The 22,733-nt window shown below is 35.7% G+C and overlaps 1 protein-coding gene across 3 annotated transcripts in view; it reads left to right on the forward strand.

Annotated features, from left to right (window-relative positions):
- The window catches only part of ANO3 (anoctamin 3), a 236,171-nt gene that overhangs the window by 142,003 nt on the left and 71,435 nt on the right, over positions 1 to 22,733 (forward strand). For all 3 annotated transcript variants that reach the window (XM_084775285.1, XM_084775286.1, XM_084775287.1), the window contains 3 exons: positions 1 to 122; positions 4,241 to 4,375; positions 18,071 to 18,167. In XM_084775285.1, the coding sequence (XP_084631411.1) occupies positions 1 to 122; positions 4,241 to 4,375; positions 18,071 to 18,167 (354 nt within the window). The remainder of the gene's footprint in view (positions 123 to 4,240; positions 4,376 to 18,070; positions 18,168 to 22,733) is intronic.

Genomic DNA, 22,733 nt, shown 5'->3' on the forward strand with positions numbered 1-22,733 from the left:
GGAGCCTACAAGAGTAGCCTTCCCCTCAAAACCCATGGACCTCAGAATAATAGACATCTGCTGTATGAGCGCTGGGCACGCTGGGGGATGTGGTACAAGCATCAGCCTCTGGACTTAATCAGGTACTGGTTTGTTATAAGCAGCTAACTGTTCTTTTGTCATTTTCCTGGCCTACATGATTTTTCAATGGAAGGAACATAATACAGGAAGTTGGCTATACAGTGGATGTGAAGAGCTATTAAGTCAATTAGAGATGGTTAACAGCAGAAAGTGACTAGCACCATTAAAAGTCAATGGGAAATGGCTTTGTGTATATTGCACACTCCAAGTTCCACATGTTGGTGAACACCAGGGAAAGGAAAATGACCCTGGGCTATGTATTATTCCTACCTCCAAGTATTCCAGTATCTCCTTGTCCAACTTCATCATGAGCATTTTACAGTGGAGCCAGACAATTGACTACCATAAAAATCAAAACAAAGAGAAACACTCAACAGCTATCTATTTATCTACCTACCTACTTGTCTGTCTGTCTGTCTGTCTGTCTATCTATCTATCTATCTATCTATCTATCTATCTATCACCTATCTATCTAAACTATTTACCTATCCATCTTCTATCTATATCATCTATCTTTTAATCATCTATCTACCTATATATCTTCTATCTATCTGTCTATCTATCTATCTATCTATCATCTATCTATCTATCTATCTTTCTATTTGTCTATCTGTCTGTCTATCTATCTGTCTGTCTATCTATCTATCTATCTATCTATCTATCTATCTATCTATCATTTATATATCTATCATCTGTCATCAATCATCTGCCACCTACTTATCATCTATTTACTTTGGGATATTGTCTCACTATGTAACATTGAATGACCTGGAAGTCACTGTGTAAACAAGACTGAACTACCAAGCTCTACCTACTTCTGCTGAAGTTAAAGTTATATGTTATCATGCCTGGATTTTTGAGATATTTACATTTGATTTAGTTAATTTATTTTAGTTCAGAAAACATTGTTTATATAAAAATATGAAATATATGGTACTCTTCTGATTTTTCAGCTGATTGTGCAAATAAAAACACATTCATATTATCAGGATATATGTGTTGATATTTTCATGTTTATAGGCTATAAATATAAAGTATCTCACAATTGTATCAGTCATTGTATCAGCAGGAAGCAGTACACTGAAAGTGTGCTTGAAGAGAATTCAGGAAAGAAGTAGATGCAGAAGTAGGAAATAGGATCGTGAGAGCCAAAACATAATGACATGCTCAGGGAATAGTAAAGACCAGAAGCAACTATTAAACCTTACCCTAAAAGATGCAAGAGTAAGAAAGAAGGCCATGACACAATCATCCAATGATCTACCTTGGGAAATGTGCCAGATACAGGCTGTGACCTGAAGAAGAAAGCAGTTGTAGACAAAGAATGACGCAGGAGAAAGGGAGCCACCTATCAGATACATCATGAAACCAACAAGCCTGTCTGAAAGCCAGAGTTTTTAAAAAGAGTGGATAAGGGTCAACAGAGGTGAGCTATTGGGAGACACATTAGTAAGTGGGGTAAGCACTGGGAGACACAAAATGAATATGCAGCAAACGCTAGTAGTTGAGTATATCCAAACCCAAGATGCTTTAATTCTTAGTTCCATCAAACATAAAAGTTTTCATTATTCTAATTTACAAAGACAAACATGCGATTGTTTTGGAGACTTATGGATATAATATAGTGAGATATGCAGCCTTACAAAAGTATTTGTTAGGAACTAAGATGATGGTTTTTGAGTAACATTTCAGGGTGAGTTAATATTTCTAGCTACAGACGACATTACTACTGTTGCTTCAGGTATTTTAAGCAAACATCCTATATTTTGTATCAATGGGGTGTCTACTACTAACATCCAGTGTTACCCAACTACTACTGTTTGATTGCTCACAGAGAAGGTAAGTTTTCTGGAAAAAAAATATTGTATTAGTTAAAATGACTATGTAATGACACATTATGAAAGACCCACCAGAAGGGAATATAATAAAGAAGTACAGGTGATATTTCAATAGACAGTCCTCCCTAGCAACTTAGTTGTAATTAAAACTGAAACAGTGATGTAGAAGAGATTAGGTTCACCTAAATAAATTCATGTTGCATTTTGTACAAGGCACAATTTTCCATAACTGTTAACTGTTAGTAGTTAAGTTGTTTATGGGTTTTTGTGTTGCTTCCTCTGTATAATGAGAAAAGAATGGTTTGTGACAGTTGGGATCTTTTGATCATAACTAATGGGTTTTCCACAGGCAAGTCTGGTATTGTCATGCTCAGTGAGGAAGTGCCTTAATGTGATGTATGAAAGCCAAAGGCTGTCAATTCATCTTTTTTTTTTCTTTAAATGAACAATCATTTCAGGATATGTGTTCATATTGTTTTTCTATTTTAATATTGATTCAAGTACTTAATAGCTGAAACTTCTTTAGTTTCAATCTAATTTCCCATGCAAACTATTTGAAATCCAAAGGAGTACTTTCAAAACTCATCAGTTGCAGAAGAGTGGAATGACATTCCAAACAATTTTAACAATAGGTATCAGAAGCATCAGAGGCATTTAAATTTTTAAAAAAGTTGTTGAATTATTTCCAAAATCCTAGATACTGAGATTTACTTTGAGATAGAAGTTATTTTAGAAGACACCACATCATAAACTGAAATGTCACAATAAGAGCTTCAAATATGGCGTAAGGAGAATGCCTTGGTTGAGCAGCAATGGGCAACTGCTGCAGTAGAGTCACTTTGTTCTGTTTCCCCTGCAGGACTTTGTTGTACTCCTAAGGAAGAAGTAAATATTATAGGTGGTTGTAAATACCAGCGTTCTATGGCAAGGTCACTTTTGGCCATATTTCTTCATCTGTAGCTAGGTTCGCCATCTTATGCCACACATTGAAATCTACTTTGACTTGGATCATATTTTAGTCTAATAATATTGCTTATATTAAGCCTCAACAAAATGCAGTTCAATGAATTATTGCTATGGCCAGATACATCTCTGCAGCCCACAATCCTCATTATTATAAAGACATACCATTGTTCATCAACAGAAAGTAAAAACTTGTTAATGAAAAATAATAAATTAATTTTCTTCTCACTAACAATCACTATGAAACATCATTTTTTTTAACACCATAGCTGGGGTAGGGTTGAGTGCAAGTAACCAGTTTTAGAAAATGGAGACATGACAGTAATAGGGATATTAAAGAATGTGAAATTGTTTCTCTCAGCTCTTTATAAATTATGGGACTATAAAAGCTAGTATTGGAGTGGGAAAAGAAAGAACAATTGAGTAGATCTTAGAACTGCCTCACTAATCTGCCACTTCTGTATCAACTGAAGACTAATAAAGTATATTAATACTTTTAGCTTCTTTTACTTTTCTAATAATGGCTGCTACTGAAGCTTTATATAACTCTGCCTTCCAGAAGCTTAAAATGTTTTGGAAGGAATGCGGAATTGAGAAATAAAGGAGTGCTATTAGAAGGCATCATGACTAATGCACCAAAGACGGCATGGTTTAGAGCATGGAAGAAGAGCAGGACACTTTTCAAAAGCTGGGGAGTGAGCCAGGAGAGGCTTCCTGGGAGAAGAAATGTAAAGAAAAAGACAAACACCAGTTAGAGAAAGAGAGGTTTTGTTTTACATTTTAGTTAGAGACCAAAAATAATCACAGGTTATGTTTCAGAGATGGCTTTAGTGGGAGAAGACAAGCTGCAAAATGACAGACAATAGCATAAGCATGTCAGACCAGGTGTGCCAGCTGAGACACAGTTACCTTGAACTGAGAATCAATTCAAAAGGGCTTAATGATAATTCTTGCTGTTTCTTTTTTTATTCTATTAAAAAAAAAGCTTTGTTAGGTAGAGACTGAAAAGGTAGACTGCCAATAGGATAGGGAAGGACAAAGTTTGGGTTACAAAAACCACTTTAAGAAGGTTGGACTAGAACTAAGTATTATTGAAAGTTTATCTTGTGCTTCCCCCATTGTGACCAAGTTTATAGGAAAACATCATTGCCATAACGGAATTCATTAACAGCCAGAGGTGTCAGATACCCAAGTATTACTCACAAGTTCCTAGGCTGGTAGCCTCAATTTCCATCTGAATCCCCCACCGGTTGTAGTATTGGAGATTGTTAGGTCGTTTTTATCCCATTAATCAAACTGAAGACTGGCTTTGTGTGCAGGCTGTACTTTGGCGAGAAGATTGGCTTATACTTCGCCTGGCTCGGATGGTATACTGGAATGCTGATTCCGGCAGCAGTTGTTGGCCTGTGCGTTTTCTTCTATGGATTAGTTACAATGAATGAAAGTCAAGTAAGGTGAGCTATGAAGAGACTTGTCTGAGGTATTTGACCTGCTTTTGAAAGGGCAAAGGTCTATGAACAGTAAGGTAAATAATAGTACTGCTGTGAGTGTGCTCTGTTTGGTTTTTATTATGTCAGAAGATGTAGTAAAATGTTATTTTGAGAGTTTTATATGCAAATTCTTTTGGGTATGTGCCAAGCACTCTTATCTCTTTGTTAAATATATTTTCCAGTATATATACATAATCTAAAAATACCAGCAAAGTGGGATTTAACAAAAGTTGGTCTTATATAAAAAATGTATTTATCTTTTAAAAACAGAATGACAAAAGATTTGAAATAGGAAAGAATTATTTTATAAATAAGGCATTATTTTTCACAAGTATAATATTGAATTTAACTCTGTATGATCAAGGTCAAAACACAAATAATCCCTGTTATGGCTCAGTAGATAAAAGCCTTACTCTTTGCAGAGGACCTGAGTTTGGTTCAACCACACCTGAGTTTGGTTCAACCACATGTAACTCGAACTCCCATGGATCTGATACCTTCTTCTTGCCTCCAAAGACACCCATATACACATGTTCCATATGCACACAATTGAGCCCACACACATACACAAAAAATAATTAACACAAATCTTTATCAAAACTTGGTTTTTGCTCTCCTTTTGTTAATCTTTTTACAATGACCTTGCTACTAAAAAGAACATTTTAATTGCTGGTGATAATATAAAATTATGTAGTGTCATAAATATTAGTTTGTCTGTAATTCTTTTAAAATATTAACATACGTATAATTTTTTGCCTGAAAATAAAGTGTTTCCGTTGTACTGAAATTGAATAACCAAACTCCTTGATTTAAGATCTCTGAATTCCTTTGTTTTTCAAAACAATCACTAAAGGTCAAAATAATATGAGCCAATTATTTTTGCTTCCGGGTTTTACAGAATCACTCTCACCCTGAGAATCAACATCATCTCATATAACCTTCAGCTTTAAACCCCCTCCTTCTCTTCTCCTTTTGGGACTTCCTTCAATACCATTCAGGGACTAATCTCTTGAGCTCACAGGACATATTGTCATTTATAGCTAAAAGTGTCTTGGAAAGACAGCTCTTCTTTTACAATGAATTAACAAATAGATGCCTGTTCTTTTCTAATGAGAGACAAAAAGGAAACGCACCTAAATGGGAGAGGAAGTGGGGAGGAGCTGGGAGGTGTTGAATGAGGTGAAACTATAGTAAGGATATATTGTATGAGAAAAGAATCTATTTTCAGTTTTTAAAAAAATGGGAAGATGATCACTCAATAATTACTGCTCAGATTAGATCCATGAAGAACATTCTCAACATTGTAAGTGCTATATAGTTTATCATAAGATAGACACCTCCCTCAATCAAAACAAATTTGAAAATGTACAAAAAGTAGACATATACACAAAATGTAATAAATTTACTGTCCCTGTTGATTTAGTACCAGCAGGGGGACCTAGGCTTCTTTTATATGAAGCAAGTATTCTTTAACCTTTAGTATTAGGAACGTTTTAAAAGGCATTAACAAACTCTTTCAATTCTGTGCTTTTTGGTATTATATTACCACCACCGCTGTCACACTATAATTAAGATCTTGTCAGACTTTCTATTCTAAACCAAGATAAGCAGCACTGAATATCTTGACTTTCAAAATTTTGAGACTGAAATTTTCCATTCAAGGTGCCAGACATAGTTGAGTGGTGGCTCTTATCCAGGTGGGCAGGCAGGGAAGAAACTCAGGTTTGTTTTATGTTCATTTATATTACTTTCTTATTTTGCTCCTTTTTGTTTGTTACAATATAACAAGTAGTGAAATAAGAAATAGCTGGAAATATGTGTCTGTTTATATATCAGCAAGATACAACCAAATGCAGTCATGTTTCTTTCGTTGTTGTTTGGTTTGGTTTGGTTTGGTTTGGTTTTGGTTTTGTGTGGGTTTTTTATTTATTTTTTTTTTATTTTTTATTTTTTTATTTTTTTTGGTTTTTTGTTTGTTTTCTCGATTTTCTTTTTTTAAATTTTATATTATTAATTTATTCATATTACATCTCAATGGTTATCCCCTTCCTTTTATCCTCCCATTCCTCCCTCCCTCCCCTTTTCCCCTACTCCCCTCCCCTATGGCTGTGACTGAGGGGGACTTCCTCCCCCTGTATATGCTCATAGGGTATCAAGTCTTTTCTTGGTAGCCTGCTACCCTTCCTCTGAGTGCCACCAGGCCTCCCCATTCAAGGGACATGGTCAAATATGAGGCACCAGAGTACATGTGAAAGTCAGACCCCACTCTCCACTCAACTGTGGAGAATGCCCTGTCCTTTGGCTAGATCTGCATAGGGGTTTGAAGTTTACTGCCTGTATTGTCCTCTGCTGGTACCATAGTTTGAGCGGGACCCCTGGGCTAAAATCTGCCTATCATAATTTTCTTCTTTTTTGTGTTTTTATTTTTGTCTTTTTATTGAAAACAGATTCTTTTACTCACAATCTGTCTTGATGAGTGTCTACTGTTTACTCCTCCAACTTCCTCCCCATCTCCACTTCCTCTATCTACCCCTATCTTTCTCGCATTAGAAAATAAAGAGTTCTAAGGACTAATACATTTTAATATAGTATGATGCTATTATATAATAAGATAGAACAAAAACTAACACAGTGGAATAAGGCAAAACAAACAAAAAGCAAAAATAGAAAGCGAAAGAAAGTAGCCCAAGAAAAGGCACAAGATTGAGCCTGTTGATCCTGAAAAACTAGTTTTCTTGGTGACTTCCACCCCCTTTAACTATTACAATCTTTCTTCTTTTCCACGTGGTTCTCAGAGATCTGAGGGGAGGTATTTGATGGAGATATCCTATTTAGGTCTGAGTGTTCCAAGGTATTTCACCCTTTCCATAAATGTCTGCTTGAGTCTCTGTATTTGTTTCCATTTGCCCCAGCAGGAAGTCTCCCTAATGATGGTTGAGTAAGGCACTGATCTATAAGTATAGCAGAATGTCATTAGGAGTCATTTTATTGCTACCTTTTTTTTTTCTGAATAGTAGTATTTTGGTCCTGGGCTATCTAACCTTAAGTTCTTGCTTACCCAAGCAATGTCAGCTATGGAATGTCTCACGGAATGGGCCTTAAGTCAAATCAGATATTGGTTGATTATTACCACCAGATTTGTACCACTACTGCACTAGCTTAACTTTCTGGAAGGACACTATTGTGAATCAAAGGCTTTGTGGCTGGGTTTGTGTTTACTTTTCTCCTTTCATAACATGCAGAGGATCTTCCTGTACCAAAGGCCTAGAGGGGTGAAGACTCTATGTAGGTAGCAGCTTGACTTCTGCTTGTTCATTGAGTTGTGTAGGTGTCATGTGCAACAATGGGGCCTTGCTGTCAGCTTGTGGAGAGAAAGCTATAGTCTTGGCAACAACCTGGTCTGTTTGGGGGGTTTCAATGGGAACACTTGTGCCAACAAGTTTAATGTAACCTAATTCCAGTACTGGAAGCTTCATTTGATGACAAGAGATGTCCCCAGTTATTTGATGATTTCATTTAGGTTACTTTCATATATGTATTAAATTTCCAAACTACCCCTCAGATGACCCTTGATTTTATCTGTCTCTCCTTGTATTCCCTCCTTTGTCCCCCTATTCATTTCCCCTGCCCCTTAATCCCTCTTTTCCAATTCCCTCTACCATATATCTATAACTATGCATTCTATTTCCCTTTCCTAAGATGATCTGTCTGTCCTCCAGTTCTTTAAACTATACCTAACCTTTGTGTCTCAACAAATACTTGATTATCATTTACTTAACAGATAATATCCATATATAAGGGACTGCATACTCTATTTGCCTTTATGGGTCTGTTTTACCTCACTCAGCATGATTTTTTTTCTAGTTCAGTCAATTTACCTACAGTTTTCATGGTTTCATTTTTACAATGGTTGAGTAATATTCCATTATGTAAATGTACCACTCTTTCTTTATCTTTCTTCTGTTAAGGAACATCTAGGTTGTTTCTAATTTCTGAATATTATAAATAAAGCAGTAATGAACATGGTTGAGTAATCATCTCTGTAGCAGGACAAGGTGTCCTTTGTATATATGCCCAAGACACTATAGCTGGATCTTGAGGTTGATCCCCATTTTCCTGAGGAAACTCACACTGATTTCCATAATAGCTGTGCAACTCTGCACTCCCACTAACTATGGAAGTGAGTTCCTCTTACTCCACAGCATGATTTGTCACTTGTTTTATTCATCTTAGTCCTTCTGACAGATTTGAAATGACATCTCAAATAAGTTTTGATTGGATTTCCTGCATAAGTAAGGATGTTGAACATTTCTTTACTTGCTTCATAGCCATTTGGGTTTCCTCCATTGAGAATTTTGTTTAGACCTGTACCCCATTTTGTAATTTGCTTATATATGTTTTCATGATATTTAACTTTGTGTGTTCTTTATATTTTTTGAATATTAGCCCTCTATTAAATGAGGAGTTGGTGAGAAACTTTTCCCATTCTATACCTTGCTGCTTTGTCTCAATGACAGTGTCCCTTGCTCTGCTTCTCAGTTTCATGCAGTCTTGTTTATTAATTGTTGATCTTAGTTCCTACGCTAATGGTGATCTGTTCAGAAAGTTATCTCCTATGCCAATAAATTCAAAGCTAATGTCATTTTTTCTTCTTTCAGGTTAAATTAATCTAGTTTTATATAGAGAGCTTTGATCCATGTGGAGTTGAGCATTGTAAAGACTGATGGTAGGAATGTATTTGGAACAGGCATCTAGCTTTATCAGCGCCATTTGTTAAAGATGCTGCCATTTTTACAGGGTGTGTTTCTGGCTGCTTTATCAAAATCAGGTGTCAAATAAGTGTGTGGATGTATTACTTTGTCTTCATTATCGATGTGTTTATTTTTTCTGCCAAAACCATGCTGTTTTTAATATGATAACTTGGTAGTAACAATTTGAGGTCAGGGATGGTGATACTTCTAGCGCTTTTTTCAATATTCAGTATTGTTTTAGCTATCCTGGATATTTTGTCTTTATATATGAAGCTGAAAATTTGTTATTTCAAGATCTATTAAGAATTGCTTTGGAATTTTGATGGAGATTGAATTGAATCAGTAAGGTTTTTTTTTATAGTAGGATAACCACTTTTACTATGTCAATCCTATTGCTTCATAAGCACAGATCTTTCCATCTCCTGATATCTTTTTCATTTTCTTTCTTCAGTGCCTTAAAGTTTTTTTTAAATTTTTTTCTTTATTACATATAGTGTTCTGCCTGCATGTACACCTGCAGGCCAGAAGAGGGCATCAGATCACATTACAGGTGGTTGAGAGCCACCATGGGGTTGCTGGGAATTGAAGTCAGGACCTCTGGAAGAGCAGCCAGTGCTTTTAACTCCTGAGCCATCTCTCCAGCCAACATGTTTTTTTTTTCTTTTAATCATACAAATATTTTACTTTTTAAGTTAGAGTTAGTCCAAGGTATTTTATTATCTTTTGAGGCTATTATGAATGGTATTGTTTCCCTGATTTCTTTCTCAGTCTACTTCTCGTTTGTATATAAGAGGGATGCTGGAGTTTGTGAGTTATTTTGCTTTAATCTAATTTGTTGAAAGTGTTTATCATGTGTAGGATTTCTCTGTTAGAATTTTGAGGGTGCCTTATGTATATGATCATATCATCTACATGCCTTGACTTCTTCATTTGCAACGTGTGTAGCCTTGATCTCCATCAGTTGTTATATTGCTTTAGCTGAGAGTTTAAGCATTATATTGAATAGGTATAGAGAGAATGGACAACATTATCATGTGCCTGAATTTAATGTAATTGCTTTTAGCTTCTCTCCATGTAAGTTAATGTTGGCTAAGGGCTTGTTGTAAACTGTTCTTGTTAAGTGGAGGGAGGTACGTCCCTGGTATACCTCATCTCTTCAGAACTTTTTTTCTGAAGAGGTATTGGATTTGTCAAAGGCTTTTTTCTGCATCTAAGAAGAGGACCGTGTAGGTTTTCTCTTTCAGTTTGTCTATATGGTAGGTTGTGTTTATCAATTTATGTATATTAAAACATCCTTGCATCTGTGAAATGAAACCTACTTTATCAGGGTGGATGATTTTTGATGTGTTTTTGGATTTAGTATGCAAGTATTTTTGTGGAGCATTTTTTCATCTGTGTTCATATAAGGAGTTGATCTGTAATTCTCCTTCTTTAAGGGCATTTATGTAGTTTGGATATCAGTGTATAAAATAAATTGGATGCTGTTCCTTCTAATTCTATTTTGTGGAATAACTTGTGCAATATTGGTGTTCATCTTTCTTTGAAACTCTGGTAGAATTCTGTGATAAAACCATTTGATCCTAGGTTTTTCTTGGAAGGGGACTACTTCTATTTTACTAGGAGTTATTCTGTTTAAATTGCTTATCTGGTCATGATTTAACTTTGGTAAGTGATATATATTGTGAAGATTATCCATTTATTAAAGATTTTCCAAATTAGTGGAGTACAGGATTTTAAAGTTATCCTCATGATTCTCTGTATTTTATTGGTATAAGTTTTTATGTCCCCCTTTTCAGTCCTAATTTGTTTTTTACATATTATCCATCCAATTTTCTGTTAATTCAGATAATGATTTGTCAATCTTACTGGCTTTTCTCTAAAAACCAACTTTTTGTTTCATTGATTTTTTTTTGTTTTGTTTTGTTTGTTTGTTTGTATTTCATTGATTTCATCACTGAGTTTGGTTATTTCTTTCTCTTTTGTGTCTAACTTCAACAATTAATAAATGGGACCTCATGAAACCTAAAAGCTTTGGTAAGGTAAAGGACACTGTCATTAAGATAAATGGCAGCCTACAGAATGGGAAAAGGTCTTCACCAATTGTTGATCTTAGTGCTTGAGCTGTTGGTGGTCTCTTGAAAAAGTTGTCTTCTGTATCAATATGTTCAAAGGTATTCTCTCCTTCTGTTCTATTGGATTTAGTATATCCAGTTTTATGTTTGGGTATTTGATCCACTTGAATTGAGTTTTGTGCAGAGTAATAAATATGGATCTATTTACATTCTTCTACATCCAGACATCCAGTTAAACCAGCACCCATTTATTCAAGATACTTGCTTTTTCCATTGTCTGTTTTTGGCTTTTTTGTCAAAAAATGAGTATCCATAGGTGTGTGTGTGTTTATTTCTGTGCCTTCTTTCATTGATCTACTTGTTTGTTTTTATGCCAATACCATGTGGGTTTTGTTAGTATTGCTTGGTAGTAATCAAGGATAGTGATATCTCCAAAAGTTCTTTTATTAGTCAGGGTTGTTTTAGCTACCATGGGTTTCTTTTTTTTTTTTATTTACCATATGAAGTTGAGAATTGTTCTTTTCAGGTCTGTAATATTAAGTGCTCACTTGTAAGTGTAATGTCATACAGGTCTCTGGAACTCTTTTATTGTGTGCAATGGGAACTTGATGGTCTTTGAGCATCAACTAGGTTCATCATTGCCTTTCTGTGAGCTTTGACAACCACAAATAAACTCCTCTTTGTTTTATGAATATAATCATGCTAGGTACATCATGTAAGTGAAATAACACAACATTTATTCTACTATGATTGGCTTATTTCACCATCAAAAATGTATTCTAGATTCATCCATATTTTTGTATTTGACCCATATCCCACATCCAAGGCCAAATCATACTATATTGGTCACATACACAATTAGGTATTTTTTACACACTCGATATATAGAAATTTGGTTTGTTAGATATCTTTGGCACACTCTAAAAGTTAGTCAGCAAAGATGGGAGCACAGGAACATTCTGGAGTGTTAGGGGCAAAGCATTCACTTTGCATGATCAGGGGCCTAAGTTTAATTCCTAGCAACCCTGCCCTCAACCCCTCACAAAAAAAGAAAAAAAAAAAATCAGTCTTCATTCTAGCTGTGGTTTTGACTTAACAGTTCCTTGACATTTATATCTGATTCTGAAATTGATACTTTTTCATGCTACCATGGCCTGCCCTTTCTCTTGTCTGTTTTCTCCTGTTTGCTACAATGTGTTCATCACCCAATAGACACTTCCTGATCTTTCTTTTGTCATGTAAGTTGACTCCCTAGGATCACAGCACTATAGGGGTAGGTCCAAACATCAACCTCAAGTAGACTGAGAATTGTTCCTTCTTTAAGAGGAAGTGGTTACTATTTCTTAGCAGTTAGCCTTTACTATGCAAATTTAGCATAGATATAAAAATAAAGAAAACCACAATTGCAGTGGCAGTATAGATTGCCAAGCTCTGGAAAAGAAATGATTGAGCATTCACGATGGGACGTCTCCCTTCTTCCCTCAGAGGCTAAGTAAATTAAAATAAATGTGTGGCATGCAAATCCCTGATTTGGGGTGGAAGGATATCAAAAATTTCTATTCCAGGGAGATGGCTTGGTATGGAGAGACAGCCAAGCCTAAATACCTGAGTTTGGTGGCTTGAGCTCACATGGAGAAGGAGAGAACCAACTCTAAAGGTGTTTTCTGACATGCATGAATACACACACACACACACACACACACACACACACACACACACACACACCAAATAAATAAATAAGTAAACAAATATAATAATTTTTAAAAACCAATAATAAATTTTCCATAGAACATGATATATAATACCAGCACATGGGAGGTGGAAGCAGCAGGGTTAGGAGTTCAAGACCAGTCTCAGGCTGTACAGGAGGTTGAGGCCAGCCTTACCTAAATAAGACAAGTCTAGTGAAAGAAACAGACAAAAAGTTTAATATTTGTATACAATGTAACAAACTAAGCTTTGAGGAAATGACAGAGATTAAATTTTGTGATCATGACAATAAAATTAAAACACCTTATAATGATTTAAATTCTGGATATAGTAACTTGAAAATAAAGGCCTTCTTTTGTGGCCGAGTTAAAAAAAGATGATGTACTACAGACCAACTCTAAACTTTTACTTTCTGTGAAATTAAAGGTAGGATGAATTGTTCAGTATTTGTGAAATACACATCAGCTAATATTAATGCATTTAATTAAAATTTTTAAAGAAGTTTTTCTTATTTCTAAATCTGTGGAAATACTAAAAAGAGATACTGCATTCACTCGCTTTTGGTGTTTAAAAAATGTCTGGTGTCTTTTTACCATTTCCTCCTTTTTCATGTACACATCCTAATTACTAGAGAAATGAAAGTGCAAGGAGTACAGTATGGTATATAGCATGCATTGCACTATCATAACCCATCATTTGTGATGAACTAATTTTTCTTAACTTGAAATGAATTTGACTCTTTCAATTGTGTTATAATAAATGGAACACTAGATCTACAATCAGTAAATTCTTCATGTCCTAGAGGTACCCTTCCTAGCTCTATGACCTTGAACATGACCTTGAATAAACCGCTGAAGGTGAATATGTGCTTATGTTTCCTGTGCTAAGCAAGGATAATTGGCATTGCCTGAGATTGGCCAAGACTAGGCAGGTCAAGGGTGATCTATTCCTCTTTTTCCGGAAGCATTGTTAATACATCATATCAGTTATTTTCATTTTGAGTTGGGTTATAAACATCTCACATTCAAGCATACTTATTTCTTTTTTTGGTTTTCCCTTTTTTTTCAGATCTAGCAGTTTATTTTGTTTTATTTTATTTATTATAATTTATTCACAATACATCCCAATTGTTATACCAGGCCTTCTATTTCCTATTCCCACCCTCCCTCCCTCTTCTGCCCTATTCCCCTCCCCTAGACCTCTGACTGACTGTGGGGGAGGGATTTCCTCCCCACCCCAACCGCCACCCCCGCTGTCTGGCCATAGCCTATCAGGTTTCAGCAGGATCGCCTGCATCCCCTTTCCCTGTGCACCACCAAGGCCATCCTGCCAAGGGTCAGTGATAAAATTTTAGGTATCAGAGAGCATGTCAGAGGTTTTAAGGCTGCCCCCCACTCCTCATGTGGAGAATTAGCTGTCCATCGGCTCATCTGCTACATCTGAACAGGGATTCTAGGTTCTCTGCATGCACTGTCCATGGTTGGTGCAACAGTTTGTGCAGGCCCCCTGGGGTCCAGATCCACCTCCATTGAGTTATAGATATATGGTAGGAGGGAATTTGAATAGAGGGATTAAGGGGCAGGGGAAATGAATAGGGGGACAAAGGAGGGCATACAAGGAGAAACAGATAAAATCAAGGGTCATCTGAGGGGTAGTTTGGAAATTTAATACATATATGAAGGTAACCTAAATGAAATCATCAAATAACTGGGGACATCTCTTGTCATCAAATGAAGCTTCCAGTACTGGGATTAGGTTACATCAAACTTGTTGTTGGCACAAGTGTTCCCATTGAAACCCCCCAAACAGACCAGGTTGTTGCCAAGACTATAGCTTTCTGTCTACAAGCTGACAGCAAGGCCCTATTGTTGCATATGACACCTACACAACTCAATGAACAAGCAGGAGTCAAGCTGCTACCTACATAGAGTCTTCACCCCTCTAGGCCTTTGGTACAGGAAGATCCTCTGCATGTTATGAAAGGAGAAAAGTAAACACAAACCCAGCCACAAAGCCTTTGATTCACAATAGTGTCCTGCCAGAAAGTTAAGCTACTGCAGTAGTGGTACAAATTCGGTGGTAGTAATCAACCAATATCTGATTTGACTTAGGCCCATTCCGTGAGATGGTACCCATAGCTGACATTGCTTGGATAAGCAAGAACTTAAGGTTAGATAGCCCAGGAACAAAGTATCCTTGCCCATCTTTTATTGATTAATTTTAGTTGGAGGTATTTTATTGGATATTGAAATGGCTACTGGAGCTTGCTTCTTGGTTCCATTTGCTTGGACAATCTTTAGCACCTGAAATTCTCTCCTCCATCTCTTGTCTTCTGTTGATGATACTAATCTCTATGACTCCTGATCTCTTCTCTAAGTTTTCAATTTGTGTGTTTTTCTCAGCTTGTGTTTTCTTAATTGATTCTAATTCCTTTTTCATGACTTGAACAGCTTTAACAGTTTCCTTCTCCTGTTTGATTGTGGTTTGCTGTTTGTCCTCAACAGCCTCTATTGATTTATCTGTATTTTCCTTTAACTCATGGAAGGGTCTCTTCAATTCCAGAGATTCAGCTGCATTTGAGTATCTGTTGGTTTCTGAGGTTTTTTGTTTTTGTTTTTGTTTTTGCTTTATTGTTTTGTTTTGTTTTTTAAATTTCTGATGAAGCCATGCTGTCTTGAATTTTGTTGATTGTGTTCTTACCCCTTCCTTTAGGCTTCTACTGAGGGCTCAGGTTTTCTATGCTGGCAGTCGAGGGGGCCAGTCCCTTCATAAAGCAGCTTCTTGCTTTGCAGGCCTAGTAGACACTGTCCTCCTGGAATTTAGAATCCTCTTAGCACTGCCACCTAAGATGTGGGATTCAGCAGGGTTCCACTGACTACTTGGTCTGCTCAGGGGGATTAGCAGCAGATTAGAATAGTAGTTTGGAGGCCAGAATACTGTATCTGGGATCCAAATCCTGTTCTGGAGGGTCCCTTATATAGAGAGTGAAGGACACTCACAGTTCGTGGCTCCTGGACCAGGGGAAGGCTGCAAACTCCCAGTTTGTTCCCTTCTGTCTGAGAAGCTTGAAATTCTGTTTTGGATCCAGCATCCCATTCACTCACTGGTTCTGCTACGCCAATCCTGTTCCCCAGGGAGCCTAGTCTTGGCTCCAGTATTTGCAGGAGTGCAAGTGCTCAAAGCTAGTGATTCTCCAACCCATAGGACGTCTGGCCATGATGGGAGTTGGGGGATGCTGGTTCTGATCCTCCCCAATTCCTTCTCTTCAGGGAGTTTCACAGCCTCTGATCCTCTGCTTCCTAGACATTGTACACACTGGCAGCCGCCATCTTAGAATCTCCTAGCAGTTTGTTTTTAAGTTGTACTGAAGCATGTACACCAAAAATGATAGTCATGTTGAACTCCACATGCTTCCTCAGCCACTGCTTAAACAGTTCCTTAATCGGTTCTAACCCACACACGCCTACATTTTGCAAGCGGCAAACCTAATGCAAACCTTGCCAATTATTTTTTACTCCATAAGCATCTAATTGACATTTTATTATTATTAAGTGTAATATTTTTTCTAGGCAAAGTTGATATAACTAGGAGGTCATCAGGCACTGTACTGGCTAAAGACACTTTTTAGGTCCAAAATGAAATTGTTAACTTTCAGTATGACATGCTATTTTTTCCCACTTTTTAAAAAAAGATGTATTTATTATTATGTATACATTGTTCAGCCTACATGCACATCTTCAGGCCAGAAGAGGGCATCACATCACATTACAGATTGTTGTGAACCACTATGTGGTTGCTGGGAATTGAACTCAGGACCTTTGGAACAGCAGGTGGTGCTCTTGACCACTGAACCATCTCTCTAGGCCCATACTATTTTTTAAAAATATTTTTTCTTCATGAAACATTTTTCTCCTTGTTTTTAATAACCAAAAAGAAAAAAATTTGTAGTATTATTAACAGGTTCACTTCAAAAGATGGTTTTCAAACTTTAAAGATTTTTTTAAAGCAGATTTATTTAAAAAGTTTATTATGGCAATGCAATACAGAAGATGAACATGGCAGATAAAAGCTCAAAACATCTTAATATGATGTTGTTGTGAACTCTGAGTAGATAAATCTTATTATTATACAGGGTGAAGAGGTCCCCCCATACACAGTCATAGTGGAGGGGAGTAAGGGGAATATGAGAGGGAGGGAGGAATGGGAGGATACAAGGGATGGGATAACAATTGAGATATAATATGAAAAAATTAATAAAATATATTAAAGGAAAAAAAGAAAATTGGTAAAGATCTTTACTCCTATCATAAAGCTATCTATAATTTACACTGAGTTATTTAACAGACATTAGGCACAAAATGGAAGTGATGCATTCATAGAATTATATCCTAATTGAAAATTGCATTGATACTGTTATGTTATCATTTCAGGGTTGTCAGAACCAACACCCCCTCTCCCTCATACACACACACACACACACACACACACACACACACACACACACGAGAGAGAGAGAGAGAGAGAGAGAGAGAGAGAGAGAGAGAGAGAGAGAGAGAGAAAGAGAGAGAGAGAAAGAGAGAAAGAGAGAGAAGAGACAGACAGACTGACACGGGCAGACAGACAGACTGACAGACAGACAGACAGACAGATAGACAACCTTTAAGTTTTAGAGAACATTCTGCAATAAAGCTATGTTCTGAAGTTTATGTCATGGACTAGCACATCAGTAGGTTAAGAACTCAGACTAGTCAGATCTGACTCCATATTAGTCCATTCTAATATGGTAAAGTTAGTGAATACTCCAGAGATGTGCCACCTAACATAATTCTGTGTGTCATGAGAGATAATGAATCAAGATGTATTTATATTAATTATTATATAAGTTAATATATGGCCTATCGTTATTATATTATTTCTGCAGAGTTTACTAAAAATAAACAAATGAAAACATCTCTATCACAAATATCCTAAAATATTTTTTACAGAAGCCATCATCTAATTCTACCCTGACTGAGTGTTTCCTATTTTTCTAATTTTCCTTGTTCTTCTCTGCATTGCTGCTCCCAATAGTGTGTTCTTCAGGGGACAAGACAGGGGTTCACACTTTTTTCTTTGATTTTTCATAGCCAAGAAATTTGTAAATCCACTGAAGTCTTCATGTGTCCTCTGTGTGACAAGAATTGTTCATTACAGAGACTCAATGACAGCTGCATCTATGCCAAGGTGAGTGTGGGCCAGCATAGCCTCTGCTCTCCACTCCAATTTTCCTAAGAATTAGACAGCAAAATGCTCCCCAGTAAATAGTGTTTCAGCCAAAACTAATTGCCTACAAAATTTTCAACAATCATTATTGTCATTGGCAACTAGAAAAAATCAGTCTGTTGCAATTAAACAGAGAAAATATTTTATTTTAATCTTTATCTTCCTGTGTTGTTATAACTGATAACTGGCTCCTTAGACACAAACCTCCACTTGACATTATATCTGATTCATTTCATGAGAATAATTATTTCTATCTTGGTGATTCAATTTGTATCTTTCATGAATTTATTAAGTTAGAATATTTCTAGTTACCCAGAAGAAATGCAATATCATTTCCCAAAACCCCATATGCCATCTATAAGAACTACCTGAAAGACCTTCAAACTCTTGAAGAGCAAACCATATCCCAGAGCCATTAAATATGAACCTCTATTTAAGAATCTAGATCTCATCACATTCCAGGATTTCTATTAGTTCCTACGTGAATACAAATGTAAAACAAAACAAAACAAAACAACAAAACCACACAGGTTTTTATGAGTTTTATTTGCAGAAGAGTTTTACTGATGAATAATTAATATCTAGTAAGCTTGACAAAACACATAGAAAAATAAAAATTGATGCATTGTATTTATGCGTATGTAGCTGTAAGCACATCACCATAGTGACGATAATGAGCATGCCTGTCACCTCCAAGGTCTGCTTCACACCCTCCTACCCCTTTACCCTCCCCCAGCCCTCCCACACACACCTGCCCATAACTTCTCTCTTTGGATAACCAGTTGCAACAACATGTCATCTCTGACAAGCACAAATGTTTTTTTGATTCATGTATATGGTATGATTTCTATCTGGCTTCTTTTGTACACTGTAACTGTTTTGAGATGCGCCTTACAATGTGGCTTTTATCAGCAGAACATTCATTTTCTCTACATCAAAGTTTGTTATTTATTTACATCTTAATACAGTTCCAATTTTGAGCAAAGCTTCTAAAAGCACTTATTTTCAGATCTTTTAGCTGGCAAGTGTTATTTCTCTTTGGTCAATATCTAGAAGTAGAATACTCAGAGCTTTATTGTTAGCTTTTGGATTACTCCGGTTTATCTTATTGCAATGATTTGCCTAAGGCTGGTCATCTATTTAAGAAAGGAGGTTTATTTTAGTTAAGTATCATGGAGGATCGATATTCCAAAGTGTCATCTAGTAAAGTTCTTGCTGCTGACAGTTCTAATATAGTACAGAGCAGAGGCACACGATGAGACACGCTGGGAGAGATTGTGTGTGGTTGAGCTCCCATTTTTATAAAAGTAAAGGGTTCTACCACCAGGCCTGGACTCCTCTGATAACTCATACAATCCTCATCACTGCTCAGAGGACCCAACTCTAAACATTAAAGGCAGACTACATTTCCACCCTATTACCTTAAAATTAGGTAATCAGTCTCTATCTATAATAACTACATTATATATCATGCCTTTTGGTGTCATGTCCTAGATTTCTTTCCGACACAGTCACCAAGCCTCAGTGTGTCAATCTTTATACATTGTAATGACTCTATTAGATGGCTAGAAGTATCTTATTATGGATTAGTTACTTGAAAATCATTTGATGTCTGGTAGGGGCCTTCTTGCTTGCAAAATATTCAACTTGGACCACTGCAGTGCTCTGTGTAGATCGTACTGTTCTTTACAACAAAAGCAACTTCTTCCTGTGTACTCTACTAAGGTACCAGGAATGAAGAGGAACTCTAGACTAGCTGATGGAAGGAGGTGCTTAGGGAAACTCATGTCCTTTTTTGCTTCTGTCCCTGACCTCAGGTAGTTTCCTTCTACACATTCACACTTGATGCACAAATATCACTAAATTACTTACTCAAGATATTTTAATTTGTCTAGTTCTTTGTATAACTGAAACTCTTTTAGGACAGTAATCTCAGTAATGATAATATGTTATATCTTTCCCACCTACCTTGTTGCTGTATCTGCTTTGTACAGCTTTAGTTGTTTCTTACATAAAGGTAAATTTGATTCTTTTTTGGTCTATTGTGTCTAGAAATACAGTTCTCTATAGAATTAATTTTGACAATGTTGAGTGTAATATCGATAGGTAAGCATTTTTTTTCACAAACCAAACTTAATTAAAATTAGCTTCTGAATTCTTTGTCTTGAATAATTAGTATGGAGAACACTGTACGATTACTTTAAAGATATGTTTACTTTGAAGTTCTTTAAGAAGGTCCAATAAAGATGGCACATACTTAAAGACTTACACATGAATATCATGATTTTCAGCTGTATTTTAACATCACTTTTAAAATAATTCTAGTATAGCACATATAGATGATACAATTAGATCTAATAAAGGCAGAATGATAGGTAGATAGTGAATAGATACACATGCAAGTGCTATGGAGTTATGAAATGCCAAGAGGTTACAAAATCTGATAGCCTCGGGATATCAAAGGTTCTAAATGTTCTTGAAAACTCCATTAATGGAAACACATTAATACTAAAGACAAAAATATCCATATGTGGCAGATTTGAAAAGTAGTGAATCTACCCAGGAAACTTTAAATATAGAAAGCTTTAGCAAATTAGATATGACAATAGAAGATACTCAGAAAGACACAGTTCAGAATTCACTTGAAATTTTAAAAGGAATGTACAAGAGAGTAACCTGCAAAATAAAATATTGTTTCATGCAACAACACAAGAACTAAATCTTGCCTGTATGAAATATTTAAAACCCTTTATTTTTTTTCTAGCTAAGATTAAATATAGCTACTTGTCTACACCTATAAGTACCACCATTATTCTATATTTGATGTGAAAAAAAATGAACCCAATTTTATTTGCTAAGTAGTATAGGTTTATATCACAGTATATAAGACACTCTAAGATGTTACCTTAATTCCTCAGAACCCATCAGTTCCTGCGACCATGGAGGAGAAAGTAAACCCTACCATATTTTATTTTTTAATGCATATGTATTTGCATGTAAAATTTATTTCATCATGTGACAAAAGTTGTATATATATATCTATATATGCACATCAACATTTTCTTCAGTTGACTACTTTGATTTCAATAATAAAACAATAAGAAATAAAATATTTAACTTAGTAACTTAATGATATTTGTGCACTGATTTAAAAACACAACACTACACTATCAATTCATGTGATTCTAGGATTGTTCTCAATGGTAAAACAATTAAATAGAAGCCTCAGTGCTTTGTGGAGTTTTAAAACAACTCAATCCTTTAAGCTATGAACATTCATAACTTTATCCTAGGATAAACTTTTACTTGTTTAGAAATATATATATATATATTCAATACTTATATATGGCTCAAAGTATTTACTGATTATAAACCTACACTTAAAAATGAGACACAGTAGGCTTTTAATTAAGAAATTTAAAGAAAGGGTGTGTGATCAGACCACCCATCAAAATTACATAGGACATAGAAGAAGAAGAAGAAGAAGAAGAAGAAGAAGAAGAAGAAGAAGAAGAAGAAGAAGGAGAAGGAGAAGGAGAAGGAGAAGGAGAAGGAGAAGGAGAAGGAGAAGGAAAAGGAGAAGAAGAAGAAAAGAAAGATCTCAACATTCGATAATTTAGAACCAGTTAATCAAAGATAAAACACAGAAATCTACCTTTAGAGCCAGTATGTGTGTGGTTATGATTCTGAGGAGCATGTTTTAAGACAACTGTGTAGGTGAGCACTAAGCAAAGGTAATATGTTTGGTGAAACCTGCATCCAAGTATATTGAGTATAGACATTATAAATTATCTCTGGTACCCAAGAATTAAGGATTAAGAAGTAAGAAAAAATTACATCCCAGCAAAAAATCAGAATTCTCTTACAAGCATGCCATCAGTGATAGTCTGACCTACAGGATTGTATTAGTTCAGAAGATTCATGCTCATTTACTGTAGTTGAGATCTTGTGAGTGTGCCAGTATTGGGGCACACTCTACCAATAGATATATCAGAGGAGACAAAGACTCAAGCTTCCAATCTCATAGGAAGTGGATGTTCTTAAAAAATACTCACATTTATGAATGGCTAACGATGCTCAGATTTCAAAGCCAAACCAGATAGCAACCACCATGGAGAATCTATGATGTTAAGTCAATACTGCCTCCCCTTTTTACATTACTTTCTGCACCTCAAGATGTAAAATGGAATAGCTATTCATACAGCTCTTTACTCATAAAAGCAAGCTATTTTCTAATAAAACAAGTTACTGAAAATGTGTATTCTTTTTTTACATAAAGTTATATTTATTTAAAGCTCATGTTTAGCCTGTTGTTTATATATAAAATTAACTTCAAATATGATTTACCTATTCTAGAGTTCTTTAATAAATTAATACCTTTAAAGAATATGTGTACCTTATGTTGTATCATTTTAGTGTTTTCTACTCTCTCAGGTACCTTATGCATTTTTATTTGTTTTTATTATATCTTTTTTACATATGTTTTTATTATTACACATAAATACAATAAACTACACACAGAGAGAA

Source organism: Acomys minous (assembly GCF_964271855.1).
Source record: "Acomys minous genome assembly, chromosome: 3".
Taxonomy (NCBI): domain Eukaryota; kingdom Metazoa; phylum Chordata; class Mammalia; order Rodentia; family Muridae; genus Acomys; species Acomys minous.